The sequence below is a fragment of the Lonchura striata genome, chromosome 3, assembly GCF_050655825.1.
Source record: "Lonchura striata isolate lonStrDom1 chromosome 3, ASM5065582v1, whole genome shotgun sequence".
Classification (NCBI taxonomy): Eukaryota; Metazoa; Chordata; class Aves; order Passeriformes; family Estrildidae; genus Lonchura; species Lonchura striata.
The window spans coordinates 107,961,464-107,986,573 of record NC_140705.1 but is presented as its reverse complement, the minus strand read 5'-3'; the positions used below and the strand labels follow the sequence as shown (position 1 = coordinate 107,986,573).

At 39.2% G+C, this 25,110-nt stretch overlaps 2 protein-coding genes across 22 annotated transcripts in view; both read left to right on the top strand.

The window, feature by feature from the left end:
• PLB1 (phospholipase B1) overlaps positions 1–3,567 on the top strand; it is a 137,776-nt gene extending 134,209 nt beyond the window's left edge. For all 11 annotated transcript variants that reach the window (XM_085577168.1, XM_085577176.1, XM_085577179.1 and 8 more), the window contains 2 exons: positions 253–368; positions 1,632–3,567. The gene's annotated coding sequence lies outside the window, so the exon portion shown is untranslated. The remainder of the gene's footprint in view (positions 1–252; positions 369–1,631) is intronic.
• Positions 3,568–3,904: 337 nt separating this feature from the next.
• The window catches only part of PPP1CB (protein phosphatase 1 catalytic subunit beta), a 28,728-nt gene continuing 7,522 nt past the window's right edge, over positions 3,905–25,110 (top strand). For 2 of the 11 annotated variants that reach the window (XM_085577201.1, XM_085577197.1), the window contains exons 1-5: positions 3,905–4,680; positions 6,092–6,140; positions 16,511–16,642; positions 19,967–20,197; positions 20,538–20,642. In XM_085577201.1, the coding sequence (XP_085433327.1) occupies positions 16,543–16,642; positions 19,967–20,197; positions 20,538–20,642 (436 nt within the window). In that variant the 5' untranslated portion in view covers positions 3,905–4,680; positions 6,092–6,140; positions 16,511–16,542. Of the gene's footprint in view, positions 5,253–6,091; positions 6,141–14,567; positions 15,547–16,510; positions 16,643–19,966; positions 20,198–20,537; positions 20,643–25,110 lie in introns of all 11 variants that reach the window. The other 9 variants (XM_085577200.1, XM_085577196.1, XM_085577198.1 and 6 more) reach the window with 8 other exon arrangements.

Sequence of the window (25,110 nt, the reverse complement as noted above, 5' to 3'; positions counted from 1 at the left end):
AGAAAATAAAACAAAACATTTGAAATATGACACAGAGAGATTAAGTAACTTGTGATACAAAACCCTGGTTATGCTTCACCTTGTCCCTATTTTGCATGCAGCTTCTGGGAGGGCTCTCTACTGCCTTCCAGACTCTAACTCAGCTGGGGGCTGTCAGGATAGGGCAGAGGGAGCTGCTATTTTTTAAAAAATTAGTTTTTCAATATGGGTCTTACTTACGATATCTATTCTAATCTTTTTTTACTGTTTCAGCATTGGTTTTTGACATAAACAATCTGTTTCCTGGGAACATCAAGACCTGCCCTGCCCTGCCTTTTAAATATGCATAAAAGGTAATGATGGCATAACTACATTCACAGGAATCAAAGGTCAGTATTAACCTACAAAACAATCTTGTTCTTCAAAAAATACTATTGCCTTGATGAGTACAGGGTTTGTGTCTCAATCAAAGACCTCATGCTTCAAACAAAAACTATATTAAGAGAGAGAGAAAACAGCACTACCACTGAATGATTGGGGCATTCACTGGACATGGACCCAGACTAGAATGCCTGGGCCAGTGGATGTTTAATTGTTTACACAAAGTGTTGCAGTTCCAAGCAGGGATATAAAGAGAATCAGTATGGATGCAGGCATTTAGAGAAGAGTTTTCCAGATCCTTGGTATGTGCCACCAAATGCAAACCGCTGGCTAGTTTGGGACTCTCCTTAATTTGTGAGGAAGGTTGAGAAAATCTTGGGTTTAGTTCAGTGTAGGAGAATATTTTATTTTTACATCTTAAAATGTTCTAACCAAACCCAACAATTTACCCAGTTTTAGTGCAAATACTGAGAAACAAAAAAGGGTCATAAAGTACTACAGAGTGGGATCTGTTGGCTTTTCTTCTTCTATCACTTAATCTAAGCTTTTTGGACAAAACAGGGATAAGTTATCTGCAGGTTTTATTTTGAGATTACCTTAATACAGTTTCTTATAATTTCTGACTAAAGAGATCTGTCAATATTTTTGTAAACAAACTCTCCTAAGAAAATACACTTTCAATTGGATCACTAATTTCTATTTCAAGTAAGAAACTGGAAAAGGGAACTGAGGAGACAGCAGTGGTTTAGCTATTGCCACTCAGGGAGGATACGCTCTTAATTACACACTGGAAAACTAACCACATGGCTCCTACTGGCCTCTCCCTCCTATCCACACAAGAGCTGCAGTCAGCCCTGAGTTACAGTTTGCCAAGGTGATAAAGTACAATGGAAATGAGCTGCAGTGATGGGATAATGCTGTAAAATACTGCCATGTAATGTCTACCAGGTAACTGATGACAGACCCAGGAGGGTGATAGTTTTTGACAGTTACAACACCACAGTAAATAACACAAAAGTATATGTAGCGCACTAACTTTAATGTGCACTACATATACTTTTGTGCATATGTAGCAGAAGTTCTGTCTGAACCAACATGAGGTTACCAGGAAGGAGTAGTCAGTGCTCTGTAGCTGGGGAAGCAACTCTCTCAAATTCCCAGCAACAGCAGCCTAAAGTGAGAACTCGCGTCTACACAGTCACAGTTGAGGGAATGACATTTACTAACACATAGTTGTTTTGCCAATTTCTTCGGAAATTTTTGTCTTTCAGATCTGACAAACTGAGCAGAAGAACAGTGCAAATGAAAGGACATTTTGAGAGAGCATGTGGATAAGGAAAGTTGACACATGAGGTATTTATGGTAAATGGCACTGAGACCAAGAAGGGGAAAGTTAGAAGAAAAACCATCTTGTTGGACGTGAGAGGAATTTCAAAATAACTGAAAGATAATTTAGAAAGGTGAGGATTATTACTGGGCTTTTGACAAGGCATCAGTCCAGTTCCCGCTTGTACTTGAATCACCACTTAGCTGTCTTTGGCCTGTATCTGTGCATGGTGTAATGCTGAAATTACTGAACATCTACCCTTGATCACAGAAAGTGCTTTCATTGACTATTTCTTTCTGTACTGCAGAAGACAATAAGCCTCATTCTCTGATCTTTTAATTCTGTTTACTGTACTTGGATTATGTCAATGGGATATGTTAAGTTTTAACCCACTGAGGGAGAAACCCACTTATTTGTGTCCCTGCTCAAGCTACAAAGAAAGGGGGCTGCAAACTTTACAGGGTTATGCAGTACAGTGAGGGGACCTTCCACCCAAGTGACAGCCCAGGTACAGCTGGGCAGTAGCTGTCACCCAATAAAGCATGTCAGCCGTGCTCCCAATAAGAAAAGACACTGGCACAGAATCTACAAGGAAAGAATGAGCTATTTTTTGCAGCTTGTTCTTTTTCATAGCATCTCTGCTTATATTCAAATATTTTGTTGTTATGATATGCTGCTGAATTGTTTCTGGAACATGCTGACATGCCTAGTAAAAACAGTTGTTAGAGGATTGTTTTGTTCAGCGTACCTGGAAGAGTTTATCACGCTACGGAGTTTGGGAAGATGCCTTAATTATATTTTTATGCCACGGTGGAAGATAATTTCATATCCCTGTTTAATTATCAATGCAGAATGTTCTGCGATAATATATTATTATGTCTGAACTGTCTGAACCTGATGTTGTGATGGCTTAAAATAGCCTCCAGGGCAGATCAGTTATGTGAAATGAAACTGGGACAATTCCTAAAAGCTCAAGAGGGACTGCAGACCTATTAGTCTTGGCAGCAATGAAGTAGTTGGGATAAGGATGAACTTTCAAAAAGTGGAATAATTGTTTTTCCTAGTTTAAAGAAAAAATGAAAGAAAAACGTTTTAGTGTTTTTTTTTTTTTTTTAAATTTAGTTTTCCAATACCAGCAGAATTGGAAAAACAAGAAAGGATAGATGTACATCCTGTCATGAGCAGATGAGCTGAAATTTTATTTCCGTATAACCTGCCCACCTGTGTAGGCATTTCAAAAGAGCATTCTTTCACCTGTCTGGACACTTAGCAACATCTGATACCTAATCATGGCCCCACCTTGTCCTAATTGCTTTTGTTTTGCTCATACTCATTTTCTTCTAATCAGGAGATAAATATTGGATTTCAACATTATATAAGGCGGCAGCATTTTGCTTGCTTGTAGGGACTGATGGAAAAGTTCGAGTTTCTACACCAACATCTATATTTAGGCATATAAAGGAGAGGTCTGTTTTTCCTAGAACATCTGCACTTTGTTACTTTGTCAACATACATGTATTTATCTGCTCTCCCGGTTCACAGAGGGTTTTCACCACCTAAATTTTAAAGCACTTCTCTGTCCATCCAAGGCAAGCATCTGCTGACAGAAGTATGTAAACATGTCTTTAGAGAGCTCATCTCAAAAAAAAAAAAAAAAAAAAAAAGTTCCAGAAATCACCAAAAAAGTCCTCTAAGCATCTCCAGCCGCAGTGAAACTATGAGTGTCACGAACTAGAGTTTTCTCTGACAGCTGCGTTAGAAGAGCGCTGCGAAGAGCACAGCGCGCCACGCCAGTTATGACAGACTTTTTAAAAATTATTTTTAACAGGCTGCGAGCTGGCAGGGCTGCGGTGCCAGCGGCGAGGGGTGACCCGGCTGACGCGGCGGCCCCGCGCTCGCTCTCCCCGCTCACGGCCGCGCCCGCTCCGCGCCTGCGCCGCCGAGCCCGCCGCGCCTGCGCGCTGCCGGGGCGCGGGGCGGCCGCGGCGGGCGAGGCGGCACATGCGCCGTGGCGGCTGCTGAGGAGGGGAGGAGGCGCGGGGAGGAGCGGTGCCCGCGTTCTCCCATTTAGCTGCGAGGGAGCGGGAGAAGCCGGGCGGCCGCCGGGGACCGCCGGAGGGGGGTGGGGGGGAGCCACTGTCGCTGCGGCCGCCGCTCCCTGCTCCTCCTCCTTCTCTGTGGAGCGCCCTCCACCCCGCCCTCTCCCCGCCCGGGACCGAGTCTGGTGGCCACAAAATGGCGGACGGGGAGCTGAACGTGGACAGCCTCATCACCCGGCTGCTGGAAGGTGAGCGGGGCGCCGCGCCGCGCCGCCGCCGCCCGCGGGCAGAGCCGGGGCAGGCGCCGCGGGGCGAGCGGGGGCAGCGCCTGCCCGGCGCCGCCGGCCCGGGGCGGCGGCCGGGAGCGAGCGGGCACCGGCGGGACGGTGAGAGCCCCGGCCCTGCAGCCCCGCCGGGGGAGGAGGGGCTGGTGAGCGCGGGGGGTGCCCGCCCTGTCTGGCTGCCTTCATATTTAATAGGAAAAAAAAAAAATTAAAGCAAAAAAAAAGCTTCGTTTTCCGTCTTCACGCCGCTGCAGCTGCCTGGATGAGGGGCGAGCTGGGCTCTTTTCGTCGCTAGCCGAGCCCTTTCCTCCCCGCCCCTCCGGCCGGGTTGTAGTCGCAGTCCTCCGTGTGTGAAATTACGTCTGCGAGCTGCGCTGGGTGTGGGGCTGTGTGTGCGTGAGTGTCGGTGGGAGCTGCGCTGCGTGTGGGGCTGTGTGTGCGTGAGTGTCGGTGGGAGCTGCGCTGGGTGTGGGGCTGTGTGTGCGTGAGTGTCGGTGGGAGCTGCGCTGGGTGTGGGGCTGTGTGTGCGTGAGTGTCGGTGGGAGCGGAGGGGCTGAGTGCGCTGCCGTTCCTCAGCCGACGGGGCAGTCTCCAGAAGTGGCTCTCATGGGTGGCCGATAAATTCTGTGGAGGGTTTTCTGTGTATTAAATAGCGATTCTGCCCGTGAAAGTAAGCTCACTTATTGCCTGCTTTTGGAGAAGTTGAGGAATTATTGCTAGCGTTTTCTTTTTATTTAAGCTATGTCGTGAATGTTTAGTCTTCTTGGGCCTCTTCTTCCATTAATATTTCATTCCACATTCAACAAATACCTGGTATGCTGGAGATGAGATGAGAGTACTTGCATGGGTATGCGCCCTTCATTTATTTGGTTGCTGTACTCCTTAGATAGTTGGATCACATTGCAGAAGGCTTATAGAAAGGAATTTATGGAGCATGTATAGTTTGGGAAGGGAAACAAGTTTTGTAAGGCTGAGTTTTGTTTAGTCGAGTTACTACAAGGCGGCGGTTTAGGGCTTTAAGGGCTTCTTAGTAGTTGCTATCTCTTCTCTTTCGACGTGAAAACGAAGAGCAGCAAAATCAATATTTAAGAATACATAAAGTCTTTGAATAGTTGTTATGCTTGTGATTTAAGGTATGCAGTGTAGTATAGTATGAAGAAACAAGTATCAGTTGAAGTTTCTCTTAGATCGTTAATGCAGATAAAACTCCCTTTTTCTGGATGTTGAAACACGGATTAATAGGTAGGTTTTAAAGATGAACTAAATAATAACCTATTAAATGTTGACATTTTAGGGCAGATTTGGGGGGAGACATTAAGATACATGTATATTTATGGTTCTGGGATTTTTGAGACGCTTTAAATAATATATTTGAAAGATACTTGTTCAACAATAGTGTAGTAATTTAAATATGGAGTGCTTTAGGAGGAGGGGATTCTGCATTGTTTTGGTGTGCAACTTGTTGGATTGTTCTGTTGCCTCTTAAAATATTACTCTGCTTTTTTTTTTTTTTCTGAAGACTTTTAAAATATGTCTTCCATACAGTTTACATACATCATAAATATGTGTGTTGCAGCTTCATAGCTTTTTTGGATTATAGTTCTTACCTTATGTTTCAGCAGCCTACCCCGTGGTTTTTTGTCTTCCATAGTACTTTAACCTTTTGGGATATATGTATGTACAACTTCTGAAGCAAGCCTTGCTTGTAATTTTTCTTTTCTGTTTCCGAGTCCATTTTTAACTCTAAGCAGAGATTATGAAGATTTTTAAGGGGAATGAGATGCTTTCTTTCTGCTAACATTAGAGGAGTACCTGGTACAACATCTTGTATCTGAAACGTAATAGGTAATTCTTGCAGGTTTTGTTCAAAAAAAATGGCAGCAATTAAAGGAATGCATTGTGTCAATTATTTTTGCTTTCTTTTTAACATCTTTTATTTGTTGCACTGCTGGCATATAGCATTTTAACCTGTTGTTCAAACAGCAGTGTTCCACAATGAAGGTTGTTTTTTTTTGTTTGTTTGTTTTTTGTTTTGTTTTTTTTTTTGTTGTTGTTTGTTTGTTTGTTTGTACAATTGGCAGCTCGCATTCTGGAGCTCCTGCTGTTGCTTAGCTGACCTGTTCTGGTAAAGTGAGTATGAATCCCTCTCCACGCTGGTTGCGCAGAAAAAATTCCGTTGACTCTTATCTCCAGTTAAATTGTTCAAAGCAAGTTGTTTGGCTCCATTACTCACACTTCAACTTTTACTTAAAAGGATAGGGAAACATGGCTTTTGTGGTGTGTTACCACAGTGAAATAATAAAAAGACATTTTCGCTAAATATTGTCATGCAGTATATATTTAGTCCTTTTGGTTCTCTAAGTGAAATGTATGGCTTTAAGTTTGAATAGCAGTCTACAATTGTCTCTCAGTGGCTGCTGCACGTAATTCTTCAAGGATAGAAAATACATATCAAAAGCCACAGCAGTAGGAAACTTCACTGCTGCCACTGGGTTGCTGGGTGGTGACACCTGTTTCTAGGCTGTGATATTAACTGTCAGGAATTCTTGCTCCTACTTTAATTAGGTTACTCTAACTGTTTTTATCCTTCTGGGTTATATGACACATTAACTTGCCTTTTGATTGGAGTTACCTACTTAGATTGTCTTACATTTTTTTGTGCTTAATTGCGATTTTGATTTCTTTTCGAGATATCAATATGAAGTGGCCTACAGCTGGGCTGTTTGGGAGAATTCAAGAACATCTTCCCAGTCCTCAAGGAGGATAAGCCCACATGCTTGTCTTGAATGTATACTTACTTTGTAGGTCTTTTGAATGCTGAAAGCCAGATCAATAAACTCTTGAGTTGAATTTTGAGAGAATTTTCATAAACTCACCTGAAGTGGTGATGTCATGGGTGTAATGAATGTTAATAGTCTTCTAGGACAGCAGCTTTTAATTTCCATATTCTTTAGCTTTTAATTTCCACGTTATTTTGCATATACCAATTTCTTCTCCTCTGTTCATTGGTTAAGTGGTGAATTTAGGTATGCTGAGATCTCATTTTGAATTGACTTTCTCTTGCAGTGGGTCTAGTACTTGGCCATTAGTTAGTGATACCTTCTAAATAACTACTGCTCGGAAATGGTAGGCAGGTAAAAACCTCAAGTGTATACATGAAGTCTGAACATAGCAATGTTTTATTCTATCTCTGTCTACCAGGTACCATCTGCCAGATTTAAATTGTCATTCCTGTTGCTTTACTAGAAGAATGAGGGAGGCGCTGGTGCTCTGACATGTGTGCCTCACTATCTTGGAGATACTCTGAATTTTACTGTCTGTCATAAGTGAATCTGCAAAGATTTGCAGGTCATTTAAATACAGAATTTCATAACTTTGCTAAAAGACTCTTAGAGTGATAAGTGACCATGAAAGTGAATAAGCCAAATTGATTGAAAGAGTGTTTCCTTCTTGTGCTGCTATGCAGAATCACAAATCAAGCTTAGCTATGTTACGCTATAGGAAGATGGTGGTCTTATTTTTGCTTCAATGTGTCTACTTATTTGATGTTACTATTTTTTTTCCTTCCTACTATCCCAGCTATGCCATCTGGTGGATCGATTATTTTCCCAGTCCGTTCTAGCTGTGGACATCACAGGAATATGCACGCATGATACTGCCATGAGCACATCAGTTATGAAATACAGAATAATAACATGGTTTGGGTTGGAAGGAGCTTGTAAAGGTCACCTGGTACAAATCCTCTCCAGTGGAGGGACAGCTTCAACTGGATCAAGTTGCTCAGAGCCCTGTCCAGTATGATCTTAAATGTTTCCAGGAATGAAGCATCCACCACCTCTCTGAGCAACCTGTTCAGTGTTTCATCACTGTCACTGTAAAAGAATTTCATCCATATATCTAGTCTTAACCTACTCTAAAAATTGTTTTATTTAGTATAAATCAGTTTCCCTTGTCTGATCACAAGCCCTACTAAAAAGTCTGCCCCCATGTTTCTTATAAGCCCTCTTTAAGTATTGGAAGGCTGTGATTCGAGTGTCTCTTTGAATCCTACTTTACAGTGTGAACAGAGAATTTTTTTTTCTCCTGGGCTCTGCAGCTGAAATTGCTACTTGTGTTTTGCCTCATCTAGGAATACCATGTATCCCTCTCTGGGAAATGCCCTGAAATGTGCAACAATGCTGAGCTAAGTGGGTGCACCAGGTCTACATTTAAGCCAGATTCTAAGCTGTTTTAAATTTAGTGATGTGTGGAAAAGGTTTCCCCTATATCAAAGCAAAGATACTGGAATAGGTGTAACCTTGACTTGTAGAGGGCTGTGAATGGTGTTCAGTAATGGAGTTTCATATTTCTGTCAGGGTGTTGGGCTTTCTGTTTCTGTGCTGTATCCTTAATTTCTGGATATAAGGCATCCCAGCTGGAATACATCTCTGCTCTTTTAAATTTATAGGTGTCTGTCTTAGTAAACACTAGGGAGTTTACCATCTGGAAGGGAGAATGTACTTAGGGAAACTGAGACACAGCAACCTTAGGTACAAGATGGCTTTCTGTAAAGGGCTTCATTTCTATTGCAGTACAAACAAATTTGCCTTATCTAGGCAAGACACCTTGCTTGCCTAAATCTAGTTGTCCTAATTATAATTAACAATTTGAATTAATCTGAGTGAACTTAATGAGGATCTTTTCTAAACAAATTCATTTTTGGTGCGGCTGAGGGCTACTAGTTCTGGTAATAGTACCAATGCACCAAGGAAACTGGGAAATACTTGTCCAAGGAGAGACTTGTTGGACTGCCAGTAGGTAGCTAAAAAGATGTCTTTTATGATTGCCTTAATAAAGCCGATTACATGCTGTTCTTACTATGTCATGAGCTGTCTTCTAAAAAAGCTGCAAGCATAATAATATTCTTGTGATTTTGGAGGTTTTATAGGTTGTGATAAACAGAAATTTGAATATTATTATTTTTAAATGAAAGTTAGGTTTTAAATTATATTAATTAATTGACATTTTTCCTTATTAGTTTTAAATGGTATAGAGCATAGTGATCAAATATGCTATGGTCGATATGTTTCTTATTACTGTCTTAGCTAATAAATATATCCAGCCAGCCTGATGATGTGGCATTGGGATATGGTAGTAATGCTTGCAGTTCTGGGCTCTGTAACTGATGCTGAAAGAGAGAGGCAGTTGTAGAGAAATAAAATAGACCTTAATGATCTGTTGCAAAACAATATAAACAAACCATGGAGATGAATCCTGAATAAACAAGAGTTATTACCTGGCTTGGTGTGAAATCACTAGATGATTTGCAACTAGAAAAATAAACATGAATAAAAGGAGTTGCTTGCAAAGGCTTTTTTTAAAAACAGTCTTTAACAAGAGGAAGAAAATAAGCAGTTTTGGTATGTTTCTAGGAAGGTAGGTATTGTATTAATCAGAGAGGAGGGATAGAAGAATGAAGTTTGTTTCTGGGTTTGTACAGCAGTGCAGATAGCAGCTGCTTCATCTTTAGCTTTATAAGTGCATGACGAGTGGAATGGTTGGCTTGAAAAACTGCACCGAGAGCCAAGACCCAGCATCAGGCAGTGTGCTGGGGTTCTTTATTCTGTCGGGCTGTTTGGCCACTGGAAAGCTCCGTGGTTCAGTAACTGTTCCATTTAGATACTCTGCAGCACTGGTTTTACTTGACTCATTCAGTGACTTTCTCACTGCTCAGCTAAGTCATAGTATAAAAAGAAAGAAACATTGTTCTTATTTAAGATAACTTCAACTTTAAGTGTTAAAATTTCTCTTAAATGCTCATTAGTTACCACCAAAGGTAGGAATGTAACTTTTTTTCTAGAAAGGAAGAAACCACGCTGCTAAACCATAGGTCCTAGTGAAGGCAGCATGCTGCTGTCTTTGGCTGTTGCTCACTAAGGTCAGATGCAGTACTCAGTGAGAGGCTGTATAGGGGAATCCACTCTTAACTACAGCCTGAGGTGCCTCTAAAGGTATTGGGTATCTGATTTATAATTTGAAACATTGATATGAACCTTCTCTTGTGTGATTTGCTTTAGTACATTGACTAGGACATTTTAGCTTCACAATACCATCTTTTCTCGGTTTTGAGGGGGTGTTTTGTATTTGTTTTTTGGTATTTTTGTACCAAGCTTGATGTAAAGCTTTTTGTGTATCTATCCCGTGTAACTGTATTGGTTAAGTACCAGTGACATTGATGTGCAGAAATTGCACCCAGCTTCTTGTACCATAAGTTCAGTAACTTCTCTCCTTGGTACTTCTCAGAAGTTACTTGATAACTTTTGTAATTTACCTTCACCTTCCTTGAGTTTTAGGAATGTTATTAGCACTGCTTTAAGGGAAAAGAAAGTCATCCTTTAAGAAATAGGCTGCAATTCTTCATTTCATGAGATTTTTATGCTAGGTTAGTTTTCCAGGTAGACTAGGACAGGAATTACTATCACTGTGTAATACAGCATTGTGAGAGGCTTCTACCTTCAGTTTTGCTGGTTGCTTGAATTTCAGGTTCAAGTGTACTTAAGCAAACAGTAAATACAGAACATGTGATCTTATTCTTCAGCATTGAATTCAACAATTCTTGGAACCATATATGATACAGAATGACTGAGACATCAGTTAGTTTGTGGAACTTCTGTGTAAAGGAAGCAGGTGATCCATGGAATGGGTAAAGGTTGCTGTTTTCATGGGCTTACTGGAACAACCCCTCGAAGCAGTTTTACATAGTTGTTTCTATGTAGTTTCAAAGCCTCTTCTCCTTGAGTATTGATTTTGCTGGATTGTGTGTATTTAAAGAATGTAAATTCAAGTTTGGGTAGAACAACACCACTTCATTGGTAGGGGTTTTTTTCCATTAAAGGCTTAGGCACTCTCTTACTCTTCAGTGAACTTGTGCTTGATATTAAATAAGCCTGCTAAAATGAGTTCACAAGCAATCGTTGTTCTTCAGCAAAATACTCAATATCAAGGTCATTTAGTGAAGGCAATTTTAGAACGACTTTAAGGTTACTTGGTTGTAAAAGCACAGTTTTTTTCAGGAAAAAAGCTCCCAGGAAGACTGATTATTCTATTTTTAGTGAGAAATATGGGTGATGTATCCTAGGAAAGGTACAGGGTTGCTGGGTATACTGCAGAAGAGCTGTATGTTCAGCGATCTGGTCTTGCTGAACTGAGCAAAGCTCTATTGGGTTCATTTATATTATTGTTGTCCACCAGTGTAACTCGTGAATGAGAGCTATTCTAGGCTTAGTTCTGTCACAGGAGTTCTGAAAATTTAAAACTTGTGTTGCTGGCTTAACTCTCTGTTTTGCTGCAAGGTAGGGAGTGGCTGCTTCTGGATGGCAGCTGAACAAGTTAAATAACAGAAGATATTCTGAGGGAGTAGAAGCTTTGCTTTTAAAATCCAGTATAGGATTCTTGACTTAAACTCATGAAAGTATGAAATTTGGATTTTAAAAATACTAAGAACAGATAACTTCAGAACATGTTTCCAAAATCAGTGTGAGGATTGTTTGTTTTTTTCCCAAGTCACAGGTAATGCCACCTTAAGCTTTAAAATCTGTTCTGCTCCTACTATTGACAGGCTGTTCAACGTTTGCCAAATACTCCAAAGTACTTTTAAGTACAAAAAAATAGTAAAACATTGGAGTTGTTAATCACCAATGACTAAACATTGCACAGAATGTGGGGAGAGTGTAAGCTCAAGGCAATTGCTTGTGTGCAATTTGTAAAATTGCATGCTTGCAATCTTGTGTTGTAGTTTGGGGTGGTTTTTTTTTTTTTTTTTTTTTAGATCTGCTCTGGCAAAATTGACTTCTAAAGCCATAATTTCAGACACAAGCTTGGCTGGAGCTACTGTGGAAAGAAGCAGAACCAGCTCCTTACTCTTTCACTAGCCCTATCTCAAGTTCACAGAGGCTATATTCTTCAGCTTGGGGAACTATTTAGATTACATTTTTTATTTGTTGTATCTTTGTTCTAGGAAGAAAATATCAGTTTGCTGCAGTTTACGGTGTGGCTACTATGTGGCCACATAAGTGCATGTCTGCAAAAAAAGCAGAGTGAATGGAAAGGAGAGTGCTTATTAGCAATAATACTGACCCAATTTTTTAAATGATACTTAGGGGGAAGTCCCTGGGTTTTGATGTTATGATAAAACTGTGAGTGTTACATCCAGTAAACTGGACACTGTGCTCTTGGAAAGCAACACCAGGTAAAAGCTTAGGGTAGCTGTGCATACCATAGCTGAGTTAGTCATTGAAGAAGCTATTTGTGATGGCACAAAATGAGCAGCTTGGTTGCTGAGAGAGAGGCACACCACAAGCAGTGTGACAGAACAGGTTAAATACATTTTTTCCATTTCGTTGAAGGTTATGGAAAAAAGCAATGCAAGTGGAATTTGGAACAGCCAATTCTTGACCCACTTTCCTTTTCCTTTCCAGTATTGCGTTACATAATCTACTACACTCTGGCATGAGTTTAGAGAGATTAATTCTTTTTTTCTTTCTTTTTTTTTTTTTCTGAAGCTTTTCTTACCCTCCACTGTGCAGTTCATGTCTTGGATTCCTAATTGCTGTTATTGAACTTCTTAAGGTTGCCTACCAATGATTGTGTAGATGCAGAGATTATTCTAATATTAATTAGAATAGCTTTTAGGTAACTGTAGGATCTGTTGTGTTAAAATAAGTCTCAGTGTTCAATGCATATATTTGCTTTTATTCCTTTTTATCCTGTGCCATGTCACTCTGCTTGAAGCTCACTGGAGGAATGGCTTGTTCTCTCAAAGCACTATGCACATGAGTTTATGTATTACAACAGGAAGTGCTGTCCCTACTGTCCCTATTGAAAGGCCAATTTATGTAAATCAAAGCTTGTTTACAGCATTTTAGTTGAAAGAGAATTAATTTACCTTTAATGTTGGCATATTTCTACCCTGGGTAACTGACAGCTGTTAAAAATGATGGTTTTCCCAATGCTGTTAAAGGCTGTTTGTGGACTACAGATTTTGCAGTGTGTGAAGCTATGACTTGAGCTATAGTAATTTGTAAATGAGTCTGAAAAACATCTCTTACTCTCTCGATCTGCTTCTTAGAACCTCCCCTTCAATCTGTTCCTGGGGATTTGGCTTTTGAAAAACTAAATGCAGTGTTGTTTACAATCCGCGCAAAACTCAGCTGAGTCAAGGGAACTGGAATAAAATTTTAGTTGTAATGTAAGCTGCTGAAATAAGTGCTTAGTCTTACTTATGTACTTGAACCACAGCTGTGGCACATCTGTTCCAGATGACTACTTGGCAAACCTTTCTGTGTCTTTGTGAATCCAGTGAAGTGCTGAGCCTTTCAGGGTCACAGAAGCCTCTCATTTCTCAATATGCAGTACCCTTGTTGCTGATCTGGGAACTGTGGGAGAAAACTGCTTTTATCTTAACTAGCGTTGATGATTATTCCTGATGAAACTTCAGGTTTTGTATTATTTCAAATATAACTAAACCTATGTGTTTACTCTGGAGCTGCAGACTTTTTGGGTGGAAGGTGCCTTTGCAAAGGTACAATGGCTCAGATCTGCACCCTTCCCAAAGGTTGGAAGTGGCTGATCATCACGTGCATGCTGTCTCCTCTTGTGAGAGTGATAGACCTGTTAGAGTTGTAGAAGTGTCTCCTAACCTGGAAAGTCTGAAGTGAGGTAGTAAGTTGCTTAGTTGATTTGTCTGTTAAGGACTTGCAGCATTTAGGGCTCTACTGTTCGAAGTAAAGAAATACCATCAAGGCAGTGACTGGCAGTTAATTATGAAATCAGGAACTGCATGTTCTCTGTGTCTTGCTTCTCATGAAAAAATCCAGCACCACTGAAAGCATCAATCCTATAAAGCAAATGTTCCAAGTTTAAACCTCTGTGTGACTTTCAAAGGGAGCTAAAGGCTGGTGTTGTAAGAAAGACCGATTGGGTCAAAGTCATTTAAAGTATTATGGGTGCCCTACTTGAACTGTTATCTCAGTTTTGGTCTCAGTGCTTGGTCTGGTGCTGCTTCTGGTAACGTTAATGTTGTATGTAGTGGGCTTTCCTGGGTTTGCAAGTCTAGTTCCAAAACTAGTTTGGGTCTAGCTCTACTTCTTGGTTTTGAGCTGTATGAAATGGCATCATTCTGGTACTGCAAAAGATAAATACAGAGAGAATGTCATTGCTTATGGTTAAAAGAATGCACTGTCTGTAGTGGGAAGACATGACTGGAAAGCTGGTTGTGCTGCATGGTGCTTTGGTGTGACTTTGTTGCAAGCTATGGATCTAAAATAGAGCAATTGTTTAATTAAAGTTATAGCCATTGTAATATGAAGACTCTGTTTGTGTATAATGGCAGTTTATTGTGCCTATCAGAAGTCCCAAGTCTCTGACTGGGATCATTATAAACTATTGGAACACAGGCATTTGAAATTAAGATTATTGGAACATTTTGGTACCTTGCAAAGTGGATAGTCAAGTTCTGTGCAAAGTTGTCAAGCCCGAGTTTGTTTGTTTGGTTGTTTGTGGTTTTTTTGCCGATACCAGGGCTGAAGATGTATCTGTAAGAACATCACTCATTTGTTTGAAATGTGATGAAATGGAAGCCTGTAGGCATATATTGTTTGCAAGTCACATCAATTGTTTCTGATGTCTGCCTTTGTATTCTTCTAATATGTAAGTGAGCATCTTAATGCATGAGGAATAATAACACAAAAAATGTTGCTAAAATGCTGTGTGCTTTCTCAAGTGTAGTTGAAATCTTATTAGCCAGAGGAATGTGACTTGCCATGTCATAAAAACCACCTGGTAGTGATTCACCGAGTGTCACTAAAAGAAGTCCTGTATGACACAGCATTTTTCTTGGGAGGTTCTAATGAGCTAAGTATTTCCAGTATATCCTCAACTTCAGATGTACTATTCCTGCTCTTTTGGCACTCAAGACTAGTTGTCCCAGGATCTAATTTCACATCTCTTCCTTGTGTTTGAAAACCGCTCTTCAGTTCTGCCTTTTCACGTGTTCCTGTGACTGCTTCTTAACCTCTAACAAGTGTCTGGTGTTTATTAAAAATAAATATTTATAGCTCAGTGTTGGCGTGGTCAGATGCGCAGTTACACTGGGACAAGTACGCAGTGATAACCAGAGCAGAGTATTTTGTGTTTAACACTTTGGACTGTAGTACTGGGTGAGCTAGGACAAACTGTTTTTCCTCATATCCTTTCTTCCCCCTTGCACAATCTAGATAATGCTAGATGTAATTATACTGACCTCCTATATATAGTAGGTTTTCTAGGAACTAAGCAGAAATAAAAGGAAAAGGGAGGTTATGTTAAATTAAAAAAAAAAAAATTACACGCTTACTCTTCTGTTTTGAATAGGGAAAGCAGGTGACCTAGGAATTTGCTGTGTGAAGAACGAATTTGCTGTGTGAAGTTGCAGCTAAATTTTTAATGAAGTCTTCCTATACATGAATTTGAAAACATTTGGATTTGAGCTGCAAAAGTGGTGTATTACCTTTGCTTGAAGGTACTACCATGGTTTACTGCTGATTGTTGCTTTCACCTGAAACAGATGGCAGGACAGGATGTTTGCCTGTTGTCTTTAAAAGACACTGATAGATTCTGGCTTATTCATTTGAACTCTGAAGTCTCGTTTGTGCTGAGATGCAAGACTGAACTGGATCGGACAAAGTGACAACACAATTGTTCCATTTTGCTGCCTCATTGAAGACACGTTAAAGCCTCTGACAGGAATCGTACAGATACTTGTAGAAAGAAGCAGCTGCAGATAAACTTTCCAGAGGATATTGGTTGGAGTGCAATGACATGCAAATGCTTCTGATTTTATGCTAAATATAGGTCTGAGTGCCTGACTTACAGGTTTTGTGAATTCAATTTCATTTCTAATTAGAATGTTCTTGGCTGTAAGGGTTTCAGTAATTTAAGAGCCATTATAGATGAAAATTTCATCAAACTTTTGTAGTTTTTAGTGTGATGTTCCTAATATAGCAGTTTCAATTTATTTAAACATAATAATGTCTATGGTTTTTTTCTTTATATTTAACTAGTGCTGTTAAACTTAACAGTCCTAAAGAAGTTTACCCTGTGCTAATGTGGAAGTGTTTTCAGGTTCTCAGTTCTCACATTGTTTCTTGTCTTTTATGAATACTCTAGCATAAAGGAATTGTTAAATTAAACACTTCTTGAAATTGCTATTTATTCAGATATGGACAAAAGCACTGCTTTAATTGCTCTCTTCTGAGATCTGATGAAACAGGAATGTACACAGATCTTCAAGCACAGATTATCACAGTATCAGAGATTAATTTTACAATTCATTGGACAACATAATTCCAAGGCATTTGGTACATATGTAGAATGTGATTCTGGCTTTTTGTCAAATATAGGTTTTAAATACAGATCATCTACATTTGGCTATTGCTGTATATCTGTGTGGTAGTTACCTTCAACTGTTAAATATCTCATTTCAGTACGAGGATGTCGTCCAGGGAAGATTGTTCAGATGACCGAAGCAGAAGTTCGGGGCTTGTGCATAAAATCACGGGAAATATTTCTTAGCCAGCCTATTCTTCTGGAACTAGAGGCACCTCTGAAAATTTGTGGTATGTAAGCTTGGTATATACATGTTTTATGTAGGTGTTTTAATCTAGTTCTATGGTAGGGGATTGGAAGAATACTGAGTCAGGCAAATGAGGTTATGTTGGGATTAGAGGGAGATCTTCAAAATCTTGAATGTAGTTTCCAGCTTTGATTGGATTAAGTGAAGAAAAAGCAGCTAGCACTTGGTACATTGTCAATGCTCTTCACTCTATTTTGGAGCAAGTTTCCTTGGCAATATGGGCTGCTTGTGCCCTCATCTAGTGCAAATTTGCAACCTGTTCCTTGCCTGCACAGGGCTGGTGCTCTTCTGATCACTATTTCAGAAAGCAGCTGCTTTTAAAAGACCCACATGTTGCATCTTGCAGTTGCTCACTTCAAAGCATAAACAAAACAAAGACCTCATGAAATGAAACATTTGAAAAATTGAAGGCATTGTTGGTCTTTCAATTGAGGAAGTAAAACTGAATGCAGACTTCAATTAGGCTTAGTTACCATGTAACAAATTCCTTGAGCTTTACAGCATGTTTTAACATCAGTATTACTTTGAAACACAAATAAAACGTGTGTTTTACCTCACTTATTTTAGACTCCTTCCAAAGTACACTGTAACTACAAGCTTGTAAAAAATGTTTTAAAAGTTTTCTAAATACTAGATTGTCATCATTCTTCAACTTGATAATTAACAATAGACAATGCCTTTGAAAGCATAAAATTCCTTGAATTTGATTAGTTGAAGTGTCATAATATTAAAGGGGAAACAATATTTGTATTCATTACTACTTACATCCTCTAACATGGATTAGCTTCTTCCTGGCAGATGCAATGTCTGCAATGTTTCTTATGTTGAGAGGATATTACCAATTTAAAAAAACCCAAACGCCAAAATAAAACAGCCAAACCCACAAACCAACCACTAATGGCAAAGTCATTTTTAAATGACTAATTGCTTGGTGGGGTGGGGAGCTAAAACCAGCCCAGCTTGCCTAATTGCATTAAGTTGAAGGTAAAATGCAACTTTATCACATTGTGGTTTCTTGAGACTTTTCACTGTAGTGTAGTCTTATTGTATTCCTAGATGAAGAAAACATGGCAACTAAGGTAGCTTGTACATAAGTCAGAGTCTGCAAAGAATAATTGGCCTACTTCAAAATAAGGTCCCCTCTTAGATTAGAGGACCTGTTTAGATTGTCTGCTTAGATTGAGGCAGTTGAATGGACTGTTAGGTGTGCAGTAGTAGGTGTAGCTAATGCACAGCTAGATGAGGCATTTGTTATCTTAAATCGGATTCCAAACACAGTGAAAGTACCAGGAAGTGTCAGGTGCATCTAAATTTAATATTGGAACAATTGTCAAAGCTGCATTTAGATAAAAGTGAAAGAAAGATGATTGCTTTCACCAAAAGCAAAATATGCAGCTGGTACTGCTTTGAACTATCACTTTTGTGTGTTCAGGCAACCACAGCCTGAGGAACCATAATAGGATTGTCTTGTCTTACAATCAAGTCAGTTCAAAATAAGCTCTGCATCTCGAATGGCTGTGTTTTAATGTAAGATGAAAGATGCTCTTATGTAAATGTCCATTTTAAAATAGATGTGGTTTTTAATGTAAGTCTTACATCTGGTAGACTTCAACTTGTGCTCACATGAAGCTGTATTTTAAAATGCTAAGTGCCCTGAATGGAATGGTAAATGCCTTGGTACCTTTGTAAAGTTGTTTCTGTAAAATGTTTTTACCCATTAAGTGCATTTGTCCCTCAGTGCACATGTGTAACTGAAAGTAGTTATAGACAACATAATATTTTCTGTAGTGTGTTTACTTGGTAGTTAATTCTGTTAGTGCTGAAGTCTGTTGATTTGATAACATGGTTCTGGAGTACTAGACTCGGCATAGAAATGATTTGTTGAGGAGTCTTCTGCTTCTTCAGTGTGTGACCTGGAGACTTCTAAATATCAATGAGAATACAAATCATTCTTGTTGCAACATGTGTGAAGGAGATTTTAGCTAGTGGAGTTTCAGATTGTGACTGAAATTAGGTAGTAGATTCTGATCACCTCTATTAGAAGAAAATTGGAGAAGTGATTCTTCTCGCTGAGTGAGAAATAGAGGGAGAATGCTGCCTGAAGGAGGAAGTATTGCATTTTTCATGGAAAGTTTAAAGGAATATAATATAGCGAGTACTCTTCTTACCACTGTATGCTTTTAACAGTTGAACCAGCGAGCGTACAGGTTTGGGAACCTTTTTTCTGTTTTAAGCTGAAAAAAGTTACATGAATTGTTCTTTTTTCTCTTTTGAGGCCACAGTAGCTTGTGCTCTACTGGACAATAACTGCTGCTTAAAGTCAGGATTTTGTCACTGAACAAGCAGTGGTGGAGAAAATACATTTATGTCGTGCTTAGTGTACCAGGAAGTACTGAATCTAAAGCATACAGCTTGTACTGAAGGTTTTTGGCATATCTGTTTTGCATCCAGGCACTCTGGTAATAAGTTTTCCAGTCAGCTGGAATACATTACATGTATGCTGGAAGTTACTGTAGAGCAGCTTTGGCGTCTTGACCCATGTGGACAGTTCAGAGATAGTTTAGCTTTGGCTGCTCTGATGTGATGCACTGTGGTGGTGTAAATGCCACATAGAGCTGTTTCGTAGAAAGCCTAGTTTTAAAGCTGGCAGTGTGAAGAGTAACATGACAGATATTTTTCCTAACAAGCTGCAGGGTTGAGTATCTTGTAAGGGATGGAGTCTTTGAGTCTCTGTCTTGCTTGTTACATGCATCAAAGGAGGAGTTAGTCTAAATGCCGGGGGATGGGATTCTTAGTACAGCAACGTTATGGAAATTGACCTTTGAAGTAAGTGTACTTTGCCAGCACAGCGTTCAGTTCCTCTCCTGTCTGTTTGAATTCTTCACTGATCTGTTTTTGCAGTAAGTAATGTGACTTTTTTGAGGTACATTTTCTTCATGGTGATATACCTGTTCAGTTAGAGGTTTTCTTTCTGATTTGTTTTAATTTAAGTGAATTAAAGCTTGGTTAGAAAGCTTATGCTTTATTGTGAAGTTTTTTTGTAGCTTTTGGTTGTCAGATTGGCTTCATACCTGACATAGCAGTTGTGCAGATATGGTGAGTTATTTATATCCTCTGAGTACTTCAGCTTTAATATGACCCTGGTTCTTACCTTTGTAATGCATATTGCATTACAAAGTTTTTAAAGGCAATATTAGTGCCTTTTTTTAATATCACTGAATAAAAACTAATTAGCTGGCTTAAGTTCTTGACTTGTATAAGTCTTTATGTTGTTGCACTAATCCTTGGTAAACTCTTTTTTTTTCAGGTGATATCCATGGTCAGTATACAGACTTGCTTCGATTATTTGAATATGGAGGATTCCCACCAGAAGCTAATTATCTTTTCCTTGGAGATTATGTAGACAGAGGCAAACAGTCTCTGGAAACAATTTGCCTATTACTGGCATATAAAATCAAGTACCCGGAAAACTTCTTTCTCCTAAGAGGAAATCATGAGTGTGCTAGCATCAATCGAATCTATGGATTTTATGATGAATGTAAGCAAAATCTATTACTTTTGGAAGACTACAACAGAGTAATACTTTGTTTTGGAAACACTTGTAGTGACTCTTGTAATGCAAGGGTTTCAATAATCTGTGAACCAGCTTTGAAGCTTTCTAAGTCCCAAGCCAAGGTTAAAGTCACTCTGGAGCATTATTATTATTTATTCTCTTGTCCTTGAAATGCTCTTGTAAGTCATTGGGATGTAAGTGTGCTAGGAGACATACAATCCTATGAAGACAGTTTACTGACATTTTTGCTTAGGCTCTGATATGTATTACAGGTTGTCTTTAAAAACCAGCTTCCTCTTCCTAATGTCCCACACTATTTTTGTAGGCAAGCGGAGATTTAACATTAAGCTGTGGAAAACCTTCACAGACTGTTTTAACTGCCTGCCTATTGCAGCCATTGTGGATGAGAAGATCTTCTGTTGTCATGGAGGTAAGCTGATGGCAGCTTTTAAAGCCTGTATCTGAACTTGATTTTGGGTTAATGCTATACCAAATGGAGTGTGGCTGTGTGTACCTGATATTTAGCTGTAGATATTTAACCTTGTATTGTCTGTAAAGGTCATGCTTTTCCGGGCACTTGTCAGTAGACCATCATTCTTACCTGATACACATGGTCCTCTTGTGCCTGAGGGGGAAGTGCATCTGTAAGTCTTCGCATCAATGTATCCCTCTCTGAAGGTTACTTAATGATAGAATTATTGCTTTCTTTGCCACATTACTTGTTGCTGTTACTATATATCAGTGCAGCCTTCGCTAATGGTGGCATCCCTAGCAGTGATGAATGGCTTTCACAAGTAACCTTGGCTCTGTACTCTCAGCCTCTTTAACTGTTTCACAACACTTTGATGGGCGGGACCTCTGAGGTCACACACTGAAGCCTGCGGTTGGAAGTGAGACATTTGTTAACACTGGAACAGATTAGACATGGCTTGCATGGACTCCATAAAGCCTTTGCTGCTAGACAGTCTGCATTCTGTGGGTCCTGTGCTGCCCTGTTTTTGTATTCAAAAAAATGTTTGGTGTTCATCTGACCAAGGGCTATGACTTGTGTGAATACTGGAACTTACTTGGGCTTTCTTCTTTGTAGAACAGGCCTTGTCATGATTTTACAGGCAATGAATGATGTTTAACAGGTTTTCAGAAGCTTGCAGTGTCAAACACTGGACAAGAATTTCAATTACATGTAGAAAGAGCCATCCTGCCTTTTGCAGCCGTGTTGGCAGTCATCTCCATTAATAAGCAACTTAATGCCTTTCTCTGAGTGATCTAGAAATGGTTTGGTAGATGTCACACCTGTGTTTCCAGTGAGATGGAAATTGGTGGAAATGAAAGCAACACAGAAACATCTAGTTTGAACACCTCTGTTTGGAATTAGAAACTGAGTGTAGCCCAGAGTTCCTGAGAATACTCTTCTAGACTTCATGAGGTTCTATTGATGGCTGCCATCCTGCCTTTATTAATTACAGGTATCAATTCAAGAGCTATGCCTATATGGAATGTGCTTTAAAAATGATCTAGAGTATTCTTGTGTCTAGTATTGAAAGCTTCTGCCTTCAGTGCCTGCTAGAATATGCTAATAGGGTCTTACACATAACATGCTCTGAGATATTGTTAAGTCCTTCTAAAAACATAGTTAATGCAATAATACACTTGGGTCTGCCAGTTTCTGGGTACCACTGACATGTCAAAATGCCTGTTTGCTTACAGCTCATCTTTTGGTCTTAAGGCATGTGGTAGTGTTTTCTTCTTTTTAAGAACTGGTATCTATCTTACAGGCTATATCTCATGGTTTTAAGAATGTGACGTAGAGTCACTTCTGCACCTAGGTAGCCAAATATCAGTGGCTAAAAACCCATTTAATAAACTTGCCTTCAAAAAATCTTATGAAAGAATTACTGTTCTACTGTCAACATATGTTTTAAAATTTTGGTTTCTTAGAAAACAGAGAATGAATAGTAACAAAGTACTGGAGTGTTTCAGGCAAACAAGTATAGGTGGAAGATAAACAAAGCAGTTTAACAGAGCAGAACGCTCTGACAAAACCAGTAGCTTTGTGTGTATGCATTTGAGACCTGAACTATGAGAAAGAAGCCTTGAGAGCTATATTTCAAGAAAAAATATTTAAACCTTCATTGTAAATGGAGGGGGGGGCATGTGTGAATGAAAAATTCTCCTACTTGACTAAAGACGTTATTTTGTGCATAGTATACTTTAAGGATCTTCTTATGAAAAGCAGCATTTACTTTGTTATTCATTGCTAATTGCCCCTTAAATTGTACAGGCTTAGTCTATAATTGAAATTATTGCCACTCTGATAATAGCTGTGAAACAAAGTGAAAAGATTACTAATGTGCTGTGTGCTCCTTATAAATGGAAGTGGACGTTCAGCACAGAAGTAAGTTTTGCCCTTTTTCCACTTTTCTCCAGTCCTATCCAAACTGCATTCCAGATCCAGTGAAGTAATGGACTGTCAACGCCTTTTCATGATGTTACTACTCTAATAGACACTGAGGCAGCAAAACAAACCATTCAACTCTGCTGGAGGTTGAAGCTAGCATATAGATATAAGGTAGGTGCCTTTTTTACTATATTGCGCATTTTTGCATAGTTTATTTTAAAAATATTGTCCTCTGGGATATAATAAAACTTTGCAAAACCGCATAACATAGTAAAAAACAAAAGGCACCTAACTTCAACCCCAGCAGGCCATCTACAATAGCTTAATAATTTGAGTCATCTCTTTTACCTAAACTTTTCTGGGCATCTGTTTTGAGTTATCCATCTTGTAATATAACTCAAACCTCTCTTGCTACCCCTGTCTCTAAATGTTCATGCTAGTGAGGGCATCTTTCATTGTATCTTTACCATCACCTCCCTCTCTTCCCACATTCCTCATACATGTCCTTTTTTTAAAGCTGTCCTCACAACTAACTTCTGACTTTGCTCTTTATCTCACTTTATTAAAGCTTATTCCATTACCATTCCTGACTTCTCCCTTTTTCTCTGCATCATATTATGTACAGCATTGGAAATCTTATTTATGACGCCATTCTTTAGCTCTTATCTTTACAGAACTTACATAATTAGTTTCAAGTTTCTATAAATTAAGTCCATATTGTAGTCTCATATTGATGGAATACATTGGTCTTACCATACTGGATTTAAGCTCTGAGATGGGAGTTGTGTTTTTAGTCTCTGGAATTTTTTTTTTTCCTGTGACATCAGTGACAACGAACTGGATGTTGATGTTTTAGTTCTACATGATTTACATAGTATTCAAAGATTACACTATAAAAATTAGTACCTATCACACTTACTTTACCAATTCCACCCAGTCAGAGAATGGTTCAAATCAAATTTGAGTCTGCCAGCAGTAATTCTTTGTCTTCCCTTAGGGGAGGGGTGGTCTTATGCTTCAAAAATACAGTATACTGAGTATACTGAAAGGTATTTTTTCTGTGCTTAGCTGTTGTTACAAGACAGCTTAATTTCAGCTGTAGGTTTCAGCAGTCACTTTTCTGTCAGCAGTTTTACAGGGAGCTTTAGCATTCTTATGTCCTGAATTTAACACTGATCTTGTAAGACTTCTTTGTGTTGGTATGAATTTGAGACATTAGCCATTTCTTTGTGCAAGGGGAGTTAGGAAAATACTTGGGTAAAGAAATGGTTACAAAGTTTGCAAATGTGCAGGCAATTCTGTAGGGTTTTGCTATTTTCCAGTAATGCAAAGTAGCATAATAATGGACAACCACAGGGTTGAAGCATGATTTGTAGTAACACTTCCTTTTGAAGAATCATGGGAGTACTTTGAGTTGGGAGGAACCTTAAAAATCACCTAGTTCCAATGACCCTGCTGTGGTCAAGGAACTTTCTCTAGACCAGGATGCTCAGTCCCATCCAGCCTGGCCTTGAACACTTCCAGGGATTAAAGATTTATTTTGGATGCAAACTGAAATGCTGAAAGCTGTAGCTTCATAGGACGTTACAAACTGGTCATGCTTACTTCCCTGAGACTGCCCACTGCAATAATCTCTGGGTGTGGTGCCATGTGCTAATGTAATGTGTATGCAAATAGATCAGATCTGGCAAAGGGGAAGTGGTAAATCTGTCAAAGTTTAAAAGGTGATTGTCACTGTAATTTATATTACTATTCCTGTATTGTTGCGTTTATATACTTGATTAATACCCCCTTTAAGTAGTTTACTGTTAGATTTCTGCCATCCTTTACAACCTCAAAGCAAGAGCATGAAAACAGTTTTAGCCAGCTGATGATGACAGAAGGCTTTTACCATAAGACTGCTTCAAGAGAAATAATCTAAAATCTTCATACTTGAAGAAGAGTTCCTCAAGTCTGTATCAAATTCTTTGGTTCCTGTCAAATATCATTGTTCTTGTAACATATACATTGCCACTGTGCAAACTGTGATGTTAGCTGAAATTATTTTACATGGTGAAATGACACATAAAATGACCTTTCCAATGACAGCTTTCTTCTTTCCTGTTCAGCATACTGGACTGAGTCAAATTGATATGGTTTGCTAACATGAAATGTGTTTCATCACAACTTAGGTCTTCATGTTCTATTTTCAAATCTGCAGCTTTCTCAATTAGATACCTTGGCCTAAGTAATTTAAAACAATTAGGACCCTTATTTAAGAACACGTTAAGATGCTATAGGATCTAGCAGGCTCTTTCATGCCTGTATGCCCCAAGTAGAATAGCTTTAGGGTGTGTAATCTCCTCAAAGGGTGACTTTGGAATTCCATGCTTTAATTGTAGTTGCATGTTAATAGCTAAACTATTGAAAGAAAGCTGTGTCTGTACTAAGTGTTCTGGGGATTTTTTTTTTTTTTTTGAGTAATCAAAGTACTGTGATTTTTATAATTGACTTAAGCAGC